The 24,633-nt window shown below is 36.6% G+C and overlaps 1 protein-coding gene across 1 annotated transcript; it reads left to right on the forward strand.

The window, feature by feature from the left end:
- Positions 1–4,302: 4,302 nt before the first annotated feature.
- On the forward strand, positions 4,303–21,174 carry LOC131639861 (uncharacterized). The gene is made up of 5 exons (XM_058910330.1): positions 4,303–4,685; positions 4,776–5,133; positions 5,294–5,362; positions 5,628–6,214; positions 20,808–21,174. The coding sequence occupies exons 1-5, from the start codon at positions 4,303–4,305 to the stop codon at positions 21,172–21,174; spliced, it is 1,764 nt and encodes a 587-aa protein (XP_058766313.1).
- The last annotated feature ends 3,459 nt before the right edge of the window (positions 21,175–24,633 follow it).

Here is a 24,633-nt window from a genome sequence, read left to right on the forward strand (position 1 = left end):
CGCGTTATCATTTACTCGAGGCCTTCGACCGTTGAATAATGACCAAGATATTCTAACCTTCATTGAAGATGTTAAAGGATACAAAGTCATTGATGTTTATGTTGAGCACCCAATTGAAATACCTGATTATGTTGATGCTGCTGAAGTTAATGTGCAAGCTAATAACCTGGTTAATGTGCAAGCTGAAGAAGTAAATACAGATAATGTGGAGGACGTGCAGACTGCTAAAGTGAATGTGGAAGCTAATAACCCGGTTAATGTGGAAGAAGATGAAAGTGAAACATATCCAGATTATGAGGCTAGTGAAGAGGATGAGGACGATGAGGATGAAAGTGAAAGTGATGTTGATTTAGGTCCTGAAGTTAATGTCGATTGGACAATCACTACAACACGCGTAGGCTTTAAAAGCGCTTTTTTTGGGCTTTAAAAGCGCTGTGAAAGCCAGCGCTGGCGTAGGTAACAAAAGCGCTTTTGAAAGCGCTCTGGTAGACCCCCCCTATAAGAGCGTTTTTCTGGAAAAAGCGCTCTGGTAGACCCCCCTATAAGAGCGCTTTCCTGGAAAAAGCGCTCTCGTAGGGTGGCCTATGAGAGCGCTTTTAAAGGAAAAGCGCTTTTGTAGGTGTCTATTATTTTTATAATTTTTTTATTATTTCTAAACCTGCACTTTTGGCAGCAATATTTCAGAACCTGTAATTTACTATTTTTTGGCAGTATTTTTTCATGAACCTATAATTTATCATTTCTAATCGATATATACCATTATAATCGATATCGATTATATACAAAAAAAGTATTATATTATATACCATTAATGTAAATCAAAATACATATATACATATTTCTAAACCAAAACAACTAAACCAATTCACATATTTCTAAACCAAAACAACTAAATGGGAAACAACTTCCGAGTTCTTATGCAACCAATGTACGCTTCCTGTATTATCTGGAGCTATGTTGTATTGATGCTTTAGTGGAGAACCAGTAGTCACTTGAGCTATGTTGTATTGTGTCACAGAATATGAATCAAGTAACTGTACCCCGGAGGATCCTGCCACAGAAGACTTCAGGGTACAATTACTTGATTCATATTCTGTGGAACATAATCGGCAGGGGCACATTGTGTTCTATCCTTTACCAGTCCATCCACTGTTTGAAGCTCAACCTACAATAGAAAAACGTGATTATTACTAACTACATATAGAAAATCTTGAATCATGTAAAAGTTGATGAAACAGATATCCCTTGTAGGTATCATTCTCGCATGCCCTCTACCATTAACTTGCATCTTTGGACCAACTGGATTCCTGAAACCTCATTGAGTTGTACAGTGCTGGAGAAGATTATAACTCCTACATCAACATCACACAAAATCTTCATTATCAATAACATCTTCTACTTACTTGATACATGTCTTCAATACTCTAAATCACTGATAAAAACCTAACAAACTTTGTCTTCAATACTCTAAATCACACTGATAAAACCTAAATCACTGATAAATTAAAAAAGCCCCAATAATATTAACTATAACCCTAAATAAATCTGCAATTTTCATATGAAAAACATATGGTCATGCGATTTTGATATATAATCCATATACGTTGCATGTGATTTTGATATACAAACTTACGTAGAATCTAAAATGTACTTTGGATTTTTGGTATTTATTTTCTAAATAAACAAATATATAATACTAACTCAGTGCTTCTTTAAGACAATTTGTACCACATTAGAGACAAGGTTGGAAAAGTTAGTTGGTTTTGATTTGTCCCTATTCTATCCTCACAAACGTTTGGTTAGGTATTCAATGTTTGTATATATATAATCTAAGAGGATTGAAACTAAAATCACATAAACTATTAATTAATTGATGTGTTTAAATTAATTTATTTTAGTGTGTCGGTAAGCCTCTCTATTATTGTTGCACACTAAGTTCTTCAACTTAATTGTGTCCATAAATTTGGAAAGTCAATATCCATTGATGGGCACTAGCCTAGAACATATGGATTCTATAACATGATACTACAAACAAAATAGAAATCTATATAGATACAGATACTACACCTCTCAACAATATTATTTTTCAATCTGGTTCAGCACGATGGTAGATTTCTTTGATGGTAAGCTGTATGAAAAGGGTTCATTTCAAGGGCCACAAGTGTGGGAAAAGTTGTACTGCCAGTTCAATGGAAGTTAGTTTAAAAGGCCCTGCAAAAACAATTCAAAGGTTACTACTAAATTCAGAAACATATTCCATTTTGAAGGATTGTCATTTCAGCAAGTCTACAGAGCTGATCAAAACCATTTTCAGCAAGCATACGAATGAGCCTAATACAAATTAACAATTAAGAAGCATGTATTCAATGAGAAAGAAGCATGTATTCAGCTGCTATAATTTGACACAAACTAGTACAATATTGATTAATAGAAGCTATGCATTGAACTCATCAGTAGGTAAACCACCAAGAATAGCTTCAAATTGATCACAAAACGAAATTGATCATCAATTGAGTCAAGAATATATACAGTTCATTGAATGCAAGAAAGATACTCAATTACAGTTTTCTCACCTTACTTAATGGACTTCCCTGTTTAGATCATAACTGACGCGACTTAGCATTCATGAACGCAACAATGTATTTATGGATCTCATCCCAAATACAGTGAAAGTGAACGTAATGAACCTTTTGATCGCATAAACTATCAAATTATAATTTCAATCAGTTACAGATCACTACCTGAGTCTGCATATCATCTCCAGTCACAATATTTCCAACTGTACGAACAACAAGACCCAATACTGAAGGAGATGGGTGTTTGAGAATGAGACCATACACAAAGTTAGGCAAACAATCAACCATTGAAACAACATGATCAGGATCATTTTAAATAAAGTACAGTACAACTAATACTTACTGAAGGAGCTGCGCCAGTCGGCCACATACACCAGCATCAATAATTTCTTGTATTTTATCATTTGAGTCATCAGAAAGGTATGATAAAGCCAAATGCCCAAGAACTGGAAGAGCAGGTCTCACCTGTCATACAACATATTAACAAAAAGAATAGCCAAAATCTCAACGGACCTATCTCTAAGGTTTGATTTCAATAAAACAATAGATATCATTTAAATGAAACAATAGATATTATACTACCAGCTCAAATGGAGGTTGTGGCTTTCCCCTACATAAGTTTGATAATGTCCACGTCGCATTTCAAGAAGGAAATTTGTGTTTTGAACTTCTTTCTTTCCTAATTTGAAGAGTGAGTACATGAAGAACAATAAACTGAAAACATGGATTAAGAGGGAAAACCTGAATTCTATCTCAAGAAGAATAAGCAACGCAAACAACAACGACTTCATCAACGAAGCCGATCGATCCGATTCAACAAACAATCTGCGAACACACTCTTTCAACATCAACAACATCAACTCAGCAACCAAATTAAAATCTTCAATTTCTCAAAACCAAAGAGAGAATAAGCGACAAAGAAGAGAAGGAAGAACGCAGCCACCACAAGCCGAATGGAAGTAGAAGAGGAAGGAAAAGTGACTTCGAAGCCTACCTCAATTCGTTCTCAAGACTGTTGAAAGTCACTAATTTTCATCTGATAAGAAGTTTAATTGGCAAGACATAGTTGTTGTTTGTTGATATTAGCGATGAGATAAGAGAGGAGATCGGAAGCGAAGAGACCATCGAAGAGACCATCGGAGAAGAGAGGCTGAGCGACTGAGGGATCTATACCGGTCGTCGTCGTGAGTGTGAAGTTCGCCGGAGAAGACGAGATATGAGGGAACGGAGTACCGCCGCCGTAGTTTGCGAAGAGGAAAAGAGTGTCGAACTCAATTCAGGACGGGAGTGAGGAAGAGAGAAACAGTATAACCCTAACTTCAGTTTTTAATTTTAAAAAAGGCTTTTGTCAAAAAAAAAATATTTAAAAAAGGCTACGACAGCGCTTTTCAAAAGCGCTTTCATAAGTCCACCTTTACCAGCGCTTTTAACAAAGCGCTCTCGTACCCCCCTCTTTCCCAGCGCTTTCAAAAAGCGCTCTCGTAGCCCCACCTTTACCAGCGCTTTTTTCCCTTGTTTTTTAGTTTTGTTTTTAGCGCAACCTATAGCAGCGCTTTTCCCAAAAGCGCTTTCGTAGATGCGCTGCTAAAAGCCAAATTTGGCGTAGTGAATAGTGCTACCCAATGATCAAACTCAACATTCTTCAAGTCATAATGTTATTTCTGATAACGAGAGTTTTGATTCAGATGAGCTTCAGACTCCACTAGGAAGTGATGTTTAAGATGAGATGGAGAGGTTTCCAATTTTTAAAGAGAGCAAGAAATTTGAGTTAGGAATGATGTTTAAAGATAAGCTGCAAGTTAGAGATGCTATTAAAGAGTATGCAATGGATAACAAGAAGAATGTTGTCTTAAGAAAGAATGACAAGAAAAAAATGGCTGTACGATGCATGGAAGGTTGTTCATTTTATATACGTTTTAGTATGAGGACTAACAATGGGTTTTGGCAACTTGTTAGCTTCACCGACGAACATAGTTGCCATAGGACACCAAAGAATATACAAGCAAAAACGAATTGGTTAGCTCGGCAATTTGTGTATACATTAAGACATAGTCCTGACATGAAGACTAAAGAATTTATTGCTGAAGCCCTTCAGAAATGGGGTGTGAAGTTGATGAATGACCAAGCTTACAGGGCCAAGAGAAAAGCTATAGATCTGATTTAGGGTGCTGGTCGTGAACAATTTACCCATTTAAGGAGGTATGCTGAAGAATTGCTCAAATCAAATCCAAACTCATCGGTTAAGATACAGTGTGCTGTTTCCGAAAGTGCTTCTGTTTTTGAGAGAATTTATGTGTGCTTGGAAGGATGTAAGGCTGCATTTGCAACCACATGCAGGCCACTGATTGGGTTAGACGCATGTTTTTTAAAAGGTGAATTTGGAGGTCAATTGATATCTGTTGTGGGTAAGGATGGAAATAACAAGATGATGCCGATATCATTTGCGGTTGTAGAAGCAGAAACAAAGAATTCATGGAAATGGTTCATAAAGTTATTACTTTATGATTTACAATCCGTCCATCACAAAGTCTATGGATTTATCTTTGATCAACAAAAGGTACGTTATTTCTGAATGACAACCTTCTAGCTTACTTGTTAATTTTTATAGTGAATAGTGACAAAATACAATTGATATACAAATAGCAAATGTTTATGTACAGGAACCATACTCTGTTTCAATACATCTATTATACTATTTGGTTCTGTTAATTAACTAGCTAAATAACATAATGAATGAAGGATATGTTAAAGATATGTTAAAGAACACCATGAATTTATTTGGTTCTGTATGCTAAAAAGTGGACCGTGAATGAAAGGATATGCTAATTAACACCATGAATTTATTTGGTTCAGTATCACTAATTTGGATTAATTGGTACAAGGTTATGTTTTAGTACAATTTGGATTAATGGACCGTGAATTTATTTAGTGCAAGTTAAAGTAATTTGTACATTATGTTATTTAGTGCAATCACTTTATGTTTTAATTGGTACAAAGTTTATGTACAGGATATGTTATAGAGTTTTTTATGCACTGTTAATGTTATTACAGAGATTAGTACCAGCTATATTAGAGAACAGTCCATATGTTGAGCATAGGTTGTGTGTGAAACATTTGTATGGTAATTGGAGAAAAAAATATCCTGGATTAGAGATGAAGGAAGCTCTTTGGAGGGATGCAAGGGCCACAACTATGCCAGGATGGGAGAGAGCAATGAGTCATATGGAAGCGCTCAATCCTAAAGCTTGGAAAGACATGATGGATATGCCCGCTGCTTGTTGGAGTAGATCTCACTTTAAGCCAGACACACAATGTGACTTGCAAGTCAACAATATGTGCGAGGCATTCAATAGAGCAATATTGGAGCATAGAGACAAACCAATCATTACCCTACTTGAAGGAATCAAACATTACATAACTGTGAGGATTGTTGCTCAAAAGGAAGCTTTAAGTAGATGCAAAGGAATCTTAAGTCCTAAAATCCAAAAAGTCCTAGAAGAGACGAAGAGGGAAGCTGAAGGATGGACTGCAACATGGCATTCTGATGACGATTTTACGATTTTTGGGGTGTCAAACGGTGTTGAAACATACGCGGTTAATTTGCTGCAGAAGATATGTGCATGTAGGAAATGGGATCTGTAACACGGTGAACTGACTTTTTTATAATCGAGAATGTCGCGGTTAAGCATGAGTCGCCACCGACTTTTATTTTATCCAAACAAATTCGGAAAGGCAAAAAGAAACAGAAAAAAAACCTTTTTAAAGAAATCTAAGTTCGGGGGGTAATTTATGCAAAGGGAAGGTGTAAGGCACCCTTTGCATCCATGGTTTTCCATGGGCTCTTAATTGCTTTGCTTGCTCGTTTTCAGAAAAAAGTAGATGAAAAAGATAGGGACTTTAGCTTGTGAATAAGCGTTGCCCTTTTGAAAAATTATGAGAAAGAATATAATAAAAAGGTTTGAGCATTGCAAGGCAATTAGGGGCAATTACCTTAAACTCAGATGATAGGTCTCTTTTTGCCTTTCAGAATGAAAGGGTCTATCCTTGCCATAAGAGGGCAGGAAGCCTTTCGTTTGGAGGTTGAAGGGTCATCGAAGCATCCTTTGCCATAAGACTGTCCCATGCCATAGAAGGGCAGGTAGTCTAAGGCAAGGATCAGAATAAGCCATTTTCGTAGGCAGCCAGAAGATACCTCAGCCTTTTTCGTAGGCAACATCCGAGGGTCGAGGTCATTTGTGTATCGAAGGCAGCATCATTAGGGTCGTGACCTTTTTATCGAGGCAACATGGCTGAGGTATCCTCGAATTCGAGGGACGTGGCTTATTCTGCAAAAACACAAAGGCAACAGGCAACAAGGCAACAGGCAACAGAGAGGGTTACCCAAAAAAGTGTGCGTGTGTGCATCAATCACGTGATTCAATTCGGATATTTATCTTTTAATTAATTATTCTAATTCAGTTTAAGGCTTGCACTCCCTAAGATTACTAACCACGCAGTATATAAAGCAATAAAGGGAAGGGGGAAAATGAAACCAGCGGAGGAGAGGGGAATTGTAACCAGCGGATCCCTTATCGGGGTTGACACAAGTAATAATAAAACAGAGAAAATATTAAGACAGGGTTACCAGTAACGTAGCTTTGACAATTGATAAACCTGACAAAAAAGAAGAAACAGAAAATTGAAGGTGAGTGCATAATCGGTTCGAGGGCAGACTTCATTAATTAAGAAAAATAAAATAATGAAATAAAGGTAAAACAGAGAGAGTGTACTTAGCTTTGGTGTTTGCCTGACAGGGTTGAGGGCAAGGGTTTATCAGAAACATTGACTCTGATCATTAGAACAGACAAGGAAACGGACAAGGCGTGAGTGTATTATTAATTCGAAGATAATCAGGGTTAACGTAAATAAAATGAAAGAGAAATAAACTAATAATGAATAAATAGGGAATACTTAGCTTTGATTCGAATTTGATCTGATATGGTTGTTAGGCGCCTTTAGGATTGACCCTGAAACAAGGCAGAAAATGGGTGAAGGCAAGGCAAACCCTAATTTAAAATATAAATCAAATATAATTTAAATTAAATTAAACTAAGCGCTTAACTTTGGCTTTTGAGTCAGGCGCGTAGTCGGAAGGCGTTTGAAAAGATAACCCTGAAAAAGGCACAGAAGAAGAAGATTTTTAGTGTATTGGAATATTCTCCATAAACCCTGATTAGGGCACAAAATGAAAATAAGAGAATACAACCGATTTAATTAATTATTGGTCTCACGACCTAATTAATTAAATCGGGATAATTAAATCGAGTGTAAAAATAATTTTATGGAATTTTTGGAATTTAAATAAAATTATTATGACTTTTTTGTAGAGATTTTAAAGGTAAATTAAAATAGAATAGATTAAATAATATAGATAAAAATATATAAATATTAATATTAATAAATAAAGTAATTATTATTATTGTATGAAAAATTTGATGAAAAATAATATATTAGGTTTTATTAATACAAAAGAAAAAATAAATGATTAAAATAAATAATAAGATTAGACTTATGTAATTAAATATAAAAAAAATTGCAAAACTTAGCTTGCGATCAGGTGTGGCTCGCGTGTGTGGAACATGGTGTGGTCGCAGCTCTGGAAACGTTGGATGAGTCCATCTGGAAATCTGAAGGTGATGCGCTGAGGGAGTACCGTATGGTCGTGAGTCATAATGCACTGGATTGTTGAGCATTCCCAATTTGCTTCGCGCGCGTATGGGATTTGAATGGGCCACTCAGATGACGCCACGCAGTCATCTCCTTCCTCAGAACCGTCGCCTTAGGTTCTCCAGCTTTTGCCTACGGACGAATCATCCGTTGCTACAAACCTGCATCTACGAATACAACAAAACAACACCAAAAATGTTTCGCGACCCCATGGACGTGATCGTCCAGGCCTCACGGTCCCAATGGTACCAATAATTGACCCTAATTTTGCATAATAAGAAAAGCCCTAATTTGAAGCTCGTAACCCTAACAATGGCTACTAGCATATACCGGCACAGAATTGCAATTAACGATCCAGAATCCATCCATACATCATCACAAATAATATTATGCAATCAAAACATGCTAATGAGTCATGAATTATGCAAATCGAATCAAGAATATTTGCGACTTACCTTGACTTAATGGAGGTGATTCTGGGGTTGCTGAAGTCGTTTAACGATCCACACACCTTCAATGGATGTCCAGGAACGTATTGGAATGCTTCAAATTGTCTGAACCAGGCTGCAATCGAAAATTGACTCTTGAAATTTTCTCCACTTTTTCAATTCGTTTTAGGGTTCTTTCTTGCAGAAAAAATTCGTCCCCCTTGCCCCTGATGCTGATTAGTACTTATACTAGGAGGATTAGGTCAACATAATATGATCAAATCTCATTGAATCTTTGATTTGTAATCATGCAAATTTGATTGAAATTTGGTTTATATTCATTCTAAATTTGGCTTTAATTGAATCAATTTTCTCTCAATCTCTTGTGCACGAAATTATATGAAATATGTGGTTTAATGGTGATTGGCATTAGTTAAAAAATTGAATCAAATCAAATCTTTTTCAATTATATGATTTATTTGGATTAAAATCACTTTTAATATGAATAAAAATCCATAATAAATCAAATAATTTAAATAAATTCGTGGGAAATGATCTATGGGCTCTCAATGTCCTAAGGAACAAGTTTTGGATTTAAAAATATAGGCCCATTAGCAAGAAAATCAAACTTCTTCACATTTTTCCCTCCAAAATAGCCTAACTTTGACAAGGCCCATCTCCCTCAATTTTTGAGGTATGGAGGTGTTCTAAGACATTTTGGAAACCTTAGAGAATCCTCTAACCAATGTCTTTGGTCTCGTATCAAAATCATTTTCCATTCTCCCTTTATGACCTTTTGAAAAACATGTCTTTTTGTTGACTTTTAAAGAGGACCTATAATGTATGAAGCCATATTTCTTGAACCATTGACCTGTGAGCTTTGATTCTTGGATCATTGGATAGAGGAATGAATTCTCTTCAAAATGAGCTTTGGTGGGAATTTTTCTGATGAAGTATGAATACTTGGTGAATTTTCAAAGTTTGGTTGACTTTTTCAGTTCATGCCTAAAATAGTAACTTTTGACTTTTGACTTCTCTGATCTTTCCTTGCATCATCATGATCAACCCTTGATCAAATGATGATTTTAGGGTTATGAGAATGTTGTTGACCAAATATCTTGAGTTTTGACTGTATAATGACTGTTTTGCCCTTGGGTGTCGACTGTTGACCTAATCAGGATTTGAGGGACTAAATTTGCTCTGTTCGACTTGAAACTTTATATGGAGATACTTTGGGATGTTAGTGACCCTATGGAACCCCCTTGAGCCATTGATTCAATGATTTTCCTCTGAATTATTCAAACCCTAGTTTAGAACTTCTGTGTAGGAGACTGTGTTTTGGGAGCTTTGTCTTTTGATTTGGTTTTGTGTATGAAAAATAGCATGGGCAAATTTTGGGGTATGACAGCTGCCCCTGTTCAATTATCTTAAACCTGAAGATGTAGAGTGGTTTGCGCGCCAGTCGGTATCTGAAGGTGGAAGATGATTGAACATAAGAATACCAAGAAATTTGCCCTATTTGAAGTAGGGACTTTTGTCGGAGATGGGCTTGTGGATGCCATCTGGTAGTTGAATTTTGAGAAGATGTTGTTTGCGCGTTGACCGTGTCATTACCGTTCGTGGTATATGAATTAGATCCTTGGGAATTGATCGTGTCAGTATCGTTCGTGATACTTGAATTAGATCTTGGAAAGATGATCGTGTCTTCATCGTTCGTGATGATAGAATTAGATCTGAGGAGATAATCGTGTCTTCATCGTTCGTGATGATAGAATTAGATTCTCTTGTCGTGTCAGCACCGTTCGTAGTGACTGAATTAGACTGGGAAGGCCAGTGATCGTGTCCACACCGTTCGTGATGATAGACTTAGACCTCTGAAATTTGATCGTGTCAGTACCGTTCGTAGTATCTGAATTAGATCTTCTGTCGTGTCAGTACCGTTCGTAGTAGCTGAATTAGACTGAGAATGTCAGTGACCGTGTCTACACCGTTCGTGATGATAGAATTAGATCTCTGAGAGTTGACCGTGTCAGTACCGTTCGTAGTAACCGAATTAGATCTTTTGTCGTGTCAGTACTGTTCGTAGTAGCTGAATTAGACTTTGAAAGTGATCGTGTCATTACCGTTCGTGGTAAATGAATTAGATCTTCGAGCATTGATCGTGTCAGTACCATTCGTAGTAGCTGAATTAGATCTTGGAAAGATGGAGATTTCGTTCATTTGTCGGTACCTGTATTCTGAAAAAGGTAAGGTTAATCTTTATGCAATGTCATGATGCATGGGTTATGTAATGAATCCCTCAAAATAAATGAGATCTTTTGCATGTTATGTATGAGTTCATTATGAGGTAATGTATGCAGTGTATGAACATGTTTATGACATATGATATGTGAATGTGATTTATGTTGTCTTTGATTAAGAAAGTAGATCTTTATGTCCTTGTAATTGTACTGTCTGATCTTGTCTTGAAGATGCTCAGCTGGGAATTTATGATTTCTGCTTGGAGATGATCAGTGACTTGATGTTCCCTGATTGGTGATAAAGATATTGATAAATCATGTTGGAGGGGAGCGACAGTGTTGAAGATGTAAACTCTGTTGGGCAGTCATGTCTCTATCGGGAGCGTTTGAAGATATCTTCTTAATGATTACTCTGTGGGGATATGATCTTGTGAACCCGGCTTTGTGGGGAGACATGGGTGAAAGTTGCCCCCAGTATTATAGTAACTACTACTTGATTTAGGACACGTCACTTAAAATGTCAAACTGGACTTGTATAGATTTGCCCCCAGTTAGCAGGAACTTTGGAAAGATTCGCCTTGCGAGGCCTTTATAAGATGTGCACTTTAGGAGACATGCCCCTAGTAATCATATGCCCAATATGATGTCCTATGTTGGTTGAGAAGTAGCTTCAGATTTTCTTGGATGCGTGCCCCTGATTATTTTGGCATCCTTGAGAGGTTCTCGGAATCTTGACTTGATTGCCCCAGATTGTTTGGACAAATAGTTTGAAACCCACTTGAGGTGTATGCCTTTGATTGTTTGGCTTTTGAGAGATTCTTATAATCTTGACTGGATTGCCCCAGATTGGTTGAGCAAAGCATGCCATGCCCCTTGTATACGTAGGATGCATTGCTTCTCGGCGTAATCTTGTCTGTCGGGATAACTTTCAGTCATTAGTTGTACCCTGTGCAAGTTCTTTCTGATGCTAACATTTGAAATTATGTAGCAGAATATGTTTAATAATGAATTCATGAGATGCAATGCATACGTTTGTCTTGAGTTTTTGAAAAACGTTAAAACAGGATATGTAAAGGCGTGATATTTGTAAAAACATGATATTTGTAACAATGTGATGTTTGTAAAAACGTGATATCAACTCGGCATTTGTGGTAAACCTTAAGGAGTCAGGATACCTTTGTCGTGACAGTATGCTTTCGAACTAACCATGCTTCAGTTAGGACTTTCAAGGGTTGTAACGTGGCTTGGTTCACGGTTTAAGAAACAAAGGATAAAGGCTCAAAATTTGATTGTACCCACCCCTCTTCGTGATGATCTTCAGTCCTAAGCTCAGTTAATTCAACTTACGCATTCAGGTTCCAAGAGACTTTTGGATTTGCACCTTTGATAATGATGATGGTTCACAAGCAGAGAGAACTTTTGAGATGGCAGTCACTTCTTCCTTTTGGTAGTCATAACTTTGAGTTGTTCAAGAATTTATTGACTTCTTTTTCATCTTTTTGATATCCCTAACTTTTGCCTGAACTGTCTCTTTTGAGCTTACAGTCAGCGGGACGCCTTGATTTTTGCCTAAGTCTTTTTTGACTTAGCAGGCTTTTCTTTGTATATATGTTTCTTCCATTTTTTTTTTGAAAGATATTGACTGCCTTGCTTAATGATTGATGAACCATCATTGGCTTTTGATTGACATCTCCAACACTTCTTTGATGTGTGCGGATGAACGCTTGTGTTTGAAATCTTTATTGGAAGGTGTACTGAATGATTCTCTTAAAATAGAATGCGCAGCCAAATTAACTGAGGACTACCCTGCCCCAGGTTATGATCAAGGGTTTTAATTAGTGTAAAACTTCTACTTCTTAGGCTCAAAGGGGTTGACGAGGGATTAACATCCTTATATCTCCACTGTTTAGGAATTGAAACAATGCCTGTACATCGTCAGCATAGTCCGCTCAAAAGCATACTGTATGAGGTTGCGGTATCATTTTCGTCATCCTCCCTTAAAAAGCTTACAGCTTAGCCGGAGTTGAGTATCACAAAACATATGCAGAGTAACGACATAATTTAAAAAAGAGTGATAGCGAAATAATTTATTCAAGACAAACATATGCAATGCACTGATGATGATTATTAAAACAAATAATGTCTATCATAATTGGAGTGTTTAAACAAACAGAATAGAAATTGCAAGTGAAAGTAAATCTAATGATCTAAAAAGTTCATCCTTCTAGGTATTAATCAATCTTTTCGTGATTAGGCATGGGAGCAGTGATCACCACAGGGGTCTTGGGATGATAGAATTCAATTTCACCCGCATCGATCATGTCTTGAATCTTGTTCTTCAATGGCCAACAATCATTCGTATCATGCCCAGGGCTATCGGAGTGATATGCGCACCTCGCATTGGGCTTGTAGCTAGGGGCGGAAGTGTTAGGCTTTACAGGAGGATCCCTTAAAGTAATCAAGTTCTTTCTCAGCAAATGTTGTAATGCTTGAGCCAGTGACATGTTGATCTTTGTAAACTGACGTTTAGATGTATCTGACTTGCGTCTTTGTTGCGGAGCTAGTGTAGAAGTCAGAACTGTCCCCATAGATTGGTTATGTTCATCGTGATCTTTCTGGTCGTACACAGTGTGAGGTTTCTCCGGAGAGTGGCAGTCAATGGTCTTGTCATCGATTAAGTCTTGGATCTTATTCTTCAGTGTCCAACAGTTGTTAGTGTCATGTCCAGGACTATCAGAGTGATACGCACACCTTGCATTAGGATTATAACGAGAAGAGGAAGTACTAGGGTTTCTCGGAGGATCCTTCAAAGTGATTAGCCCTTTCTTCAGCAATTGTTGCAACGCTTCGGCCAGAGTCATATTGATCTTTGCGAATTGGCGCTTAGGTGTATCTGACTTGTGTCTTTGTTGTTGAACTGGTGTAGAGATTAGAATCGTCCCCACAGATTGGTTAGGTTCATTGCGACCTTTCCGATTGTACCCAGTATTGGCCATATGAGGTTTCTCAGGTGAATTGAAGTCAATGATCTTGCAATCAATGAGGTCTTGGATCTTGTGTTTCAACGGTCCACAATCCTCTGTATCGTGACCAGGACTGTTTGAATGATAAGCACATCTTGCATGGTACTTGTACCCAGGAGTGGGATTAGTAGGAAGTGAATATGGAGGCAATAGAGTTATCAAGTTCTGATTGAGCAGTTGTTGCAGAGCTTGAGACAGCGGCATATGTAATGGAGTAAATGACCGCTTAGGCTTGGATCTCTGATTATCTTGACCACCTTGATACTTATATTGATTCTTCTCCTTCTCGATCAGAAGTGCCTTCAATTCTTCTTGCCCCTTGGCCAAGTGAAAGATTACTTTTTGGAACTGGTTATTCTGAGCCTGAAGATTTTTGACAGATTGTTCGAGATCCATCTTTCTTACTAAAATAAACAGCGGAAAGATGAGGCATTTGATTTTATGAAACCTGTGATGCGATGTTTATGAATGATATGATTATGCATATGCAATGTTTTCAAGGACCTTAAAATTTAAATTCACTTTAAACAAGAAAGAAAGAAAAAACTTTGTTAATAATAATAATAATTAAATTGTACTTTAGTTTATGGTTCTTTGCCATTTTGGCTTACAAAAATAAATATGTAAACAACTAGGAATAATAATAACAATAAACTAGAATTTTTTCAAGCTTCCCATGGACGCTTCCTCTTTGATCCGATGAAGCTGTTGACGTTCTGTTCTGCTTGAAGTAGCCTTGTGAGTTCTAACACTTGTTTCTCTTTGGCGCGGAATTGAGCCTCAAAAGTATCCCTTTCTTCTTTCAATTGAACCCATGACTTTTGTAGTTCTTCTAGATCAGTGGGCATGTCTGGATGGAGAACAACCAAAGGAACCTTTTCTTCACATTCAGGTTCAACAATCACAGGTCTAACATAAGGGTATGGCATGACGAAACGTTGAGCGCGAGTGCGTACCCATCTAAGATAAGGTTCCGAGGGAAGGGAGTTCTTTTGCCCCCAACTTTTGCTATCCACCCTGTACACCTTGTTCCAAGCGCGTATGAACTCTTGGCGTTGATTACGAACATCTTCTTCATAGTTGAAAACAACCCCTTCAATGAGCAAATGATGAGGACCATCCCTTCGAGCATAACCAAATTGTCGTAGGGCTAATGAAGGATTGTAGGTGATTCCTCCTCTAATGCCAAGGAGAGGCACATTAGGGAATTTCCCACAATGATCGATGATAGTGACGTACTCTTGAGACATAACGTGCCAACGGATATCTGAGTGAGAAAGTGACATGATTCTTCGAGACCATTGCATCTTTTGATCGTTTCTGACTACTGAGCGTGGAAGGTGCGAAATAAACCACCTAGCCAGCAAGGGTGTGCAACACATAAGAGTCCCTCGCTTCTTCATGATACGAGAGTGAAGGGAATGTAGAATATCTCCAAGTAGTGTAGGCACGGGGTTGTGAGTCAGAAAAATCTTGATTGCGTGCACATCAATGAATTGATCAGGATTAGGAAACAAAACCAAACTATATATTAATAAAGCCAAAACATCTTCAAAAGCATGGTAGCTCATGGCCTTCAGAAATTGTCGAGCTTTTCCAAGTAAGAATTTGGCTGAGAGACCTTCTACTCCATTCTTGGTGTCCCAGTTGGAGGCGATGTCTGACCTCTTTAGGTGAAGTGCAGCAGCAATAGTCTCGAGTTTCGGAGTGCTTTCCAATCCAGTAAAGGGCATATGCTTAGATATAGGTACACCAAGTAAGTTTGAGAACTCCTCCAAAGTAGGTACCAACTGATAATCCGGAAAAGTGAAGCAATGATGTTCGGGATCAAAGAATTGGCATAAGACTCTCATCATATCTTCTTCAAATTGAGAGGTGACCAGTCGAAGAAGGTAACCATGTCTTTCAGCAAACTTAGAGTCTCCAGGGACTTCCAAGGCGAGCTCCTTAAGCTCAGAAGGTATCCCTACAAAGTTGAGTCGTACATAATCTCTGGTAGAAAAAGCCATGTCCTACAAAACAGTGTAAATATAAATTTCTCGGTCCTTGAAATTTGTTAGTGGTTATGATATGTCATGATGTTATGATGTTATGATGTTATGATGCCAAGTAGATAACAAACACAAACAAGTCACACAATTGCCTTAAGGGTAGGCTTGCATGAAGTTCATAGGTATATACCCTTCTTCCTTTCGTTTAGTTGGTTCAACCTGTCCTAAAAAGTAACCAGGTTCTATGGTGCTCATATCCCTGATCTTTCTCGTGGGCATTGTCTCAACATAGCACTCAATCGGCCAGCCAAAAGCATCCCTTGAGTCCAATCTCAATGAGTGTAGCATCGAGTATCAACCGGCTTCAGTCAGGAATCCGAAGCCAGCCATCTCGCTACTTCTTATAAGCCAAAGTCAAGTTCGACTAAGGTTCTAAGGGCGAATTAGTGCTCATGACACCACGCGGTAGCCAAATGTCTCCTCGATCAGATTCAAGGGCCATCAGGACAAACCAAAGCGTCGCACTAACGGTGGCCACCAGTTCAACCGTAACGATACATGTCGTACAGCCTCCCTGGTCTCATGCCACACACCTAAGGTACTCAGATCCGGGTTAGGATCTTTCACACAACAGAATACCCAAAACAGCCCTGCAAAAGTAAAGCAAGCAAAACAAGCAATAGAAAACATTTAAGTGAATCCTAAACCTTTAAGGTAACCCCTCTTAATCGAAATTTCCCCAGCAGAGTCGCCAGTTCTGTAACACGGTGAACTGACTTTTTTATAATCGAGAATGTCGCGGTTAAGCATGAGTCGCCACCGACTTTTATTTTATCCAAACAAATTCGGAAAGGCAAAAAGAAACAGAAAAAAAACCTTTTTAAAGAAATCTAAGTTCGGGGGGTAATTTATGCAAAGGGAAGGTGTAAGGCACCCTTTGCATCCATGGTTTTCCATGGGCTCTTAATTGCTTTGCTTGCTCGTTTTCAGAAAAAAGTAGATGAAAAAGATAGGGACTTTAGCTTGTGAATAAGCGTTGCCCTTTTGAAAAATTATGAGAAAGAATATAATAAAAAGGTTTGAGCATTGCAAGGCAATTAGGGGCAATTACCTTAAACTCAGATGATAGGTCTCTTTTTGCCTTTCAGAATGAAAGGGTCTATCCTTGCCATAAGAGGGCAGGAAGCCTTTCGTTTGGAGGTTGAAGGGTCATCGAAGCATCCTTTGCCATAAGACTGTCCCATGCCATAGAAGGGCAGGTAGTCTAAGGCAAGGATCAGAATAAGCCATTTTCGTAGGCAGCCAGAAGATACCTCAGCCTTTTTCGTAGGCAACATCCGAGGGTCGAGGTCATTTGTGTATCGAAGGCAGCATCATTAGGGTCGTGACCTTTTTATCGAGGCAACATGGCTGAGGTATCCTCGAATTCGAGGGACGTGGCTTATTCTGCAAAAACACAAAGGCAACAGGCAACAAGGCAACAGGCAACAGAGAGGGTTACCCAAAAAAGTGTGCGTGTGTGCATCAATCACGTGATTCAATTCGGATATTTATCTTTTAATTAATTATTCTAATTCAGTTTAAGGCTTGCACTCCCTAAGATTACTAACCACGCAGTATATAAAGCAATAAAGGGAAGGGGGAAAATGAAACCAGCGGAGGAGAGGGGAATTGTAACCAGCGGATCCCTTATCGGGGTTGACACAAGTAATAATAAAACAGAGAAAATATTAAGACAGGGTTACCAGTAACGTAGCTTTGACAATTGATAAACCTGACAAAAAAGAAGAAACAGAAAATTGAAGGTGAGTGCATAATCGGTTCGAGGGCAGACTTCATTAATTAAGAAAAATAAAATAATGAAATAAAGGTAAAACAGAGAGAGTGTACTTAGCTTTGGTGTTTGCCTGACAGGGTTGAGGGCAAGGGTTTATCAGAAACATTGACTCTGATCATTAGAACAGACAAGGAAACGGACAAGGCGTGAGTGTATTATTAATTCGAAGATAATCAGGGTTAACGTAAATAAAATGAAAGAGAAATAAACTAATAATGAATAAATAGGGAATACTTAGCTTTGATTCGAATTTGATCTGATATGGTTGTTAGGCGCCTTTAGGATTGACCCTGAAACAAGGCAGAAAATGGGTGAAGGCAAGGCAAACCCTAATTTAAAATATAAATCAAATATAATTTAAATTAAATTAAACTAAGCGCTTAACTTTGGCTTTTGAGTCAGGCGCGTAGTCGGAAGGCGTTTGAAAAGATAACCCTGAAAAAGGCACAGAAGAAGAAGATTTTTAGTGTATTGGAATATTCTCCATAAACCCTGATTAGGGCACAAAATGAAAATAAGAGAATACAACCGATTTAATTAATTATTGGTCTCACGACCTAATTAATTAAATCGGGATAATTAAATCGAGTGTAAAAATAATTTTATGGAATTTTTGGAATTTAAATAAAATTATTATGATTTTTTTGTAGAGATTTTAAAGGTAAATTAAAATAGAATAGATTAAATAATATAGATAAAAATATATAAATATTAATATTAATAAATAAAGTAATTATTATTATTGTATGAAAAATTTGATGAAAAATAATATATTAGGTTTTATTAATACAAAAGAAAAAATAAATGATTAAAATAAATAATAAGATTAGACTTATGTAATTAAATATAAAAAAAATTGCAAAACTTAGCTTGCGATCAGGTGTGGCTCGCGTGTGTGGAACATGGTGTGGTCGCAGCTCTGGAAACGTTGGATGAGTCCATCTGGAAATCTGAAGGTGATGCGCTGAGGGAGTACCGTATGGTCGTGAGTCATAATGCACTGGATTGTTGAGCATTCCCAATTTGCTTCGCGCGCGTATGGGATTTGAATGGGCCACTCAGATGACGCCACGCAGTCATCTCCTTCCTCAGAACCGTCGCCTTAGGTTCTCCAGCTTTTGCCTACGGACGAATCATCCGTTGCTACAAACCTGCATCTACGAATACAACAAAACAACACCAAAAATGTTTCGCGACCCCATGGACGTGATCGTCCAGGCCTCACGGTCCCAATGGTACCAATAATTGACCCTAATTTTGCATAATAAGAAAAGCCCTAATTTGAAGCTCGTAACCCTAACAATGGCTACTAGCATATACCGGCACAGAATTGCAATTAACGATCCAGAATCCATCCATACATCATCACAAATAATATTATGCAATCAAAACATGCTAATGAGTCATGAATTATGCAAATCGAATCAAGAATATTTGCGACTTACCTTGACTTAATGGAGGTGATTCTGGGGTTGCTGAAGTCGTTTAACGATCCACACACCTTCAATGGATGTCCAGGAACGTATTGGAATGCTTCAAATTGTCTGAACCAGGCTGCAATCGAAAATTGACTCTTGAAATTTTCTCCACTTTTTCAATTCGTTTTAGGGTTCTTTCTTGCAGAAAAAATTCGTCCCCCTTGCCCCTGATGCTGATTAGTACTTATACTAGGAGGATTAGGTCAACATAATATGATCAAATCTCATTGAATCTTTGATTTGTAATCATGCAAATTTGATTGAAATTTGGTTTATATTCATTCTAAATTTGGCTTTAATTGAATCAATTTTCTCTCAATCTCTTGTGCACGAAATTATATGAAATATGTGGTTTAATGGTGATTGGCATTAGTTAAAAAATTGAATCAAATCAAATCTTTTTCAATTATATGATTTATTTGGATTAAAATCACTTTTAATATGAATAAAAATCCATAATAAATCAAATAATTTAAATAAATTCGTGGGAAATGATCTATGGGCTCTCAATGTCCTAAGGAACAAGTTTTGGATTTAAAAATATAGGCCCATTAGCAAGAAAATCAAACTTCTTCACATTTTTCCCTCCAAAATAGCCTAACTTTGACAAGGCCCATCTCCCTCAATTTTTGAGGTATGGAGGTGTTCTAAGACATTTTGGAAACCTTAGAGAATCCTCTAACCAATGTCTTTGGTCTCGTATCAAAATCATTTTCCATTCTCCCTTTATGACCTTTTGAAAAACATGTCTTTTTGTTGACTTTTAAAGAGGACCTATAATGTATGAAGCCATATTTCTTGAACCATTGACCTGTGAGCTTTGATTCTTGGATCATTGGATAGAGGAATGAATTCTCTTCAAAATGAGCTTTGGTGGGAATTTTTCTGATGAAGTATGAATACTTGGTGAATTTTCAAAGTTTGGTTGACTTTTTCAGTTCATGCCTAAAATAGTAACTTTTGACTTTTGACTTCTCTGATCTTTCCTTGCATCATCATGATCAACCCTTGATCAAATGATGATTTTAGGGTTATGAGAATGTTGTTGACCAAATATCTTGAGTTTTGACTGTATAATGATTGTTTTGCCCTTGGGTGTCGACTGTTGACCTAATCAGGATTTGAGGGACTAAATTTGCTCTGTTCGACTTGAAACTTTATATGGAGATACTTTGGGATGTTAGTGACCCTATGGAACCCCCTTGAGCCATTGATTCAATGATTTTCCTCTGAATTATTCAAACCCTAGTTTAGAACTTCTGTGTAGGAGACTGTGTTTTGGGAGCTTTGTCTTTTGATTTGGTTTTGTGTATGAAAAATAGCATGGGCAAATTTTGGGGTATGACAGGATCTAACTGGGATACCATGTTGTCATGTTATAGCATGCATATGGTATAACAAAAAAGAGCCACAAGAGTATGTTTCTTCGTATTATAGGTAATCAATTGACTATATGCAAATTATTTCATTTTATAGTCATATCAAATTGCTTACCATATTATGTGTCTATGTTTGTTTATGTATCTAGGAGGTCTACTGTCCTGGCTACTTATAGCCACATTATTTTGCCGACAAATGGCCCACAAATATGGCCATCCGAAGGATCTGAGCCAATCAAGCCACCGATCATGCGGAGAGCAATTGGCCATCCAAAGAAGAACCCCAACAAGGCAAATGATGAACCTAGAAATACAAACTCTTTGCCCCGAAATCATCAAACTGTGAAATGTCAAAAATGCGAGAACATGGGACATAACAAACGAGCTTGCAAAGGGAAAATTCCAGCTGAGAGAGTGATTCCAAAAGGTGGCAACAAAAAGGCGAAGGGAAAGAAGTCAATGAATGGTGCTGCACAAACAGTTATAGAAGGAGGGTCGCAAGCAATCCAAGACTAGTTATTAGTTTATTTTCTATTATGTTTTTTGAACTATGTTATTATTCTGTCAAAACAAGTAGTTATGTTAGCTTTTTGGACCATGCTACTGTCAAAACAGGCTATGCTAGCTTTTTGAACCAAGTGTTTCTACTGGCTACATTATGTTAGCTCTATGTTAAAACAGGTTTTGTTAGCTATAAGCTATGTTAGCTTTTTGAACCAAGTGTTAATACAGGTTACATTATGTTATAAATTACAGGTTGAATTATGTGTGAAACAAATAGATTATGTCAAAATTTTGCTAAAATCTAAGTTACAAGTTGCATTATGTCCATTTTCTTTTAGACAATATTCCTTCAAAATGAATACATGTAAGCATTGAAAAGTATATCAAAAATTTGAAGTTGCTTACTGGCATCCCTAATAGAGAAAATACATGTAATCATGGTGTGTGTTAGGCCTTGATAACATCTTCAAATTTACATCCAATTTCATATAATATCGGCCAGTCATTAACATTAGAAAGATTGTCTGGGAATAAATTATGCCATATTTACATGATCTTATGAAACTAACAGATTATGTCAAAATTATGCCAAAATCAAGACATTTCATTTCATTAAAAGAGATATTACATCATATTATACAAACCAATTTCATCATTTCATTACATGTGTTGTAACAAAGACAAATACTACTAACAGTAACAACAATAATGACAAAATCAAAAAATATCCCATGAACTTAATTTTCATCTTCAACATTTCTTCATTTTTCTTTGTGTCCCTAATTAGATCCATAAGCTCATCATTCTTGTCTTTTAAAGAACAAAGCATTTCTTTTGCACGACTGCTCATTTATTCATCAACCCATTGAAAATAGTTACATCCCTTTTTCCTCATGACCCTAAAATTACCACATCCATGAAACCTTCCAGGATTCTCATACGTCCATGAAGTCATCAATGGGGACTCAATATCACACCAGCATCTAATCCCTCTTTTTCTAAGACCTGATTGGTTAGTTGAGGTAAATGAGAAATTTGAGCCAGCCATTAGTGAAGAAGATGAAACAGAAGAAGAAATTAGAAAAAACTGAAGAACAATGGAGGTAGTTGTCGCTTGGTTGCAAGGGAACAATAGAGCTGCTGGGTTTTACATTCACGTTACAAATTTAGGGTTCCAATCTATTTATTTAAGTTTTTCTAATATTATATTGTTTTAATGTTTTCTTAATATAACATTAAATTAAATACGAAATTAATAAATAAAAAAACTGAAAAAAGTAAAACATGACTTGGCATGTGACACGTCATGAGGTTATGTGCCATGTCATCAAAAATTGGTCTCAGATTTACAAAGGGACTAAAATCCTCAAAAAAAACATAGTTAAGAGACCAAAATTCCGGATTTTAAACTATGGGGATCAAAAATGGAAAAAATGCATAATAGGGGGACCAAAACTGCAATTAAGCCTATATTTTTTTATACAATTAAAAAAATAGGCTAAATTGTAATTTTGGTCCCCCTGTTTTTTTATTTGAATTTTGATCCCCCTATTTTAAAACTTGAAATTTTGGTCTTTTTTTAAGTTATTTTTTACATTTTAGTCCCTCACTTCTAGGGGTGAAAATATGCTGGGCCGAGTTAGGCTTTGTCAAGCCTAAGCGTGGCCTGTCAAAAAGACTGAGCCTAAGTCTGGCCAGTAGCCTATCGTAGGCTTATTTTTTAGGCCTGAGTTTGGTCTTTCCGAAGGCCTGGTTAGCCTGTTAGCCTACATAAAAGCCTATTTGTTTTAGACATATGTAGATAAGCAATTAAAATGATGTTTAAATAGACTAACTAACTAAAAGAACTTAAGAGAATGATGTTCATCAGGTGTTTTCATCTTATTTTCACAAGTTCTTCAAGATAACTAAGTTTTATTGATGTATTTTAATTCAAAGTACAAAACATAACATAATGATAATAAAAAAAAAGTATTCATATTTATCTAAATAGGCCGGTCTGATAATCTTAAAAGGTTTTTTTTAGAGTCTGAGGCCTAGCCTTTTTAACTAGATAGGCTTATAAAAAAGCCTAGGCCTTTTCTATTTAAAAATAATTTGTGGCCTGCCCTGAGCCTATATAGACTAGCCTGTAGGCCCCTGTTATCGGACTGGCCTATTTCCACCCCTACTCACTTCATTTGAGTGTTAATTTTTATGACGAGGCAACTAAATTGATGAGGTGGCATATGTTATGTGGCATAATTGATATTCCACATCATTTATATATTTTTTATTTTAATAATAATTATTATATTTATTTAAAAAAACTTAAATTAAATTATGATGATTAAAAAATAGTAGAATAAATTATTATTTTGTATTCTAATATTAACCATTCTCATTCATCCCCTTCTATACACACCTTTATCCAAGCCTAGAAAATCTAATCACCACGTCAAAAATAAATCACCTATCTAAAAAAAATTAAACTTTTTTAAAGTTGAAGATTGACCTATTTATTGACTGAATTTTCTACATTGGGCCGTTTCAAATTTTCTTCTTCTCTCCAAAATGGTGCCTTGCTGTCATCGTTCATTCATGAAGAAGTTCATGGAAAGCAAAAGCAGAAAACTTTCTTTTGTTAGAAATTGCAATTACTTGGAAGCTTAACTTAGTTATATCAAAAAGATGAGAACTGTGTTGTATTTTTAAGCGGGTAAAATTAATAATCAGTACAATGAATTAATTTTCTTTTTCTCCTTCCTAAACACTTCTTTTATTTCTTCTTGATATATGTCATTACCTAAATCTCAACTTAATTTCATTTGACACTAGCAAAACTCTTAAAAATTGATGAACAAATTGCAACAACAAGCCTTACTATGACATTTTCAACTTAATCTAACTCAAAAAGCAATGGAAATAAAAAACAACAAACTCTAAAACTTCTTCTTTCAAATCTCAACAAGAAGAAAATGCTAATTTCAATGTTTATTGGAGTGAATATTCTGAGCAGTGGCGGAGCCAGAAAAATTATAAAGCCTGGGCAAAAATTTAAGGACCGCAAATTTCCATTGTATATAGTATCAAGCATCACAATAATCAACAAGGTAGATATCTGTGCATTTCATTCTCTACATTTCTAAAATATAACACTACATTTCTACTGTAAAATACAAGGTAGAGCTCAAGAAAAGCTCATAAAAGAATGACCTTATCATATATAGAAGTGGTTGAAAACCATTTGAATAAACTATGATTTAGGTGCGGGAGCTCAGACTAAGACTACTACAGAAACAAATTGCTGATTTACATCACCATGCCTTCATCAATGGTGAAAACTGGTAACCCAATAATCATATAATAAAAGTAAGCTTTTGTGATGATGGAAAAAATAAACACTTGAAAATAACAAAAACTAAAGAACTATAACATGATGCACTTATGAAAAATACATTTGGAAATAACATCATGAATCCAACGTGATAA

Source organism: Vicia villosa, linkage group LG1 (genome assembly GCF_029867415.1).
Source record: "Vicia villosa cultivar HV-30 ecotype Madison, WI linkage group LG1, Vvil1.0, whole genome shotgun sequence".
In the NCBI taxonomy this organism is placed as follows: Eukaryota; Viridiplantae; Streptophyta; class Magnoliopsida; order Fabales; family Fabaceae; genus Vicia; species Vicia villosa.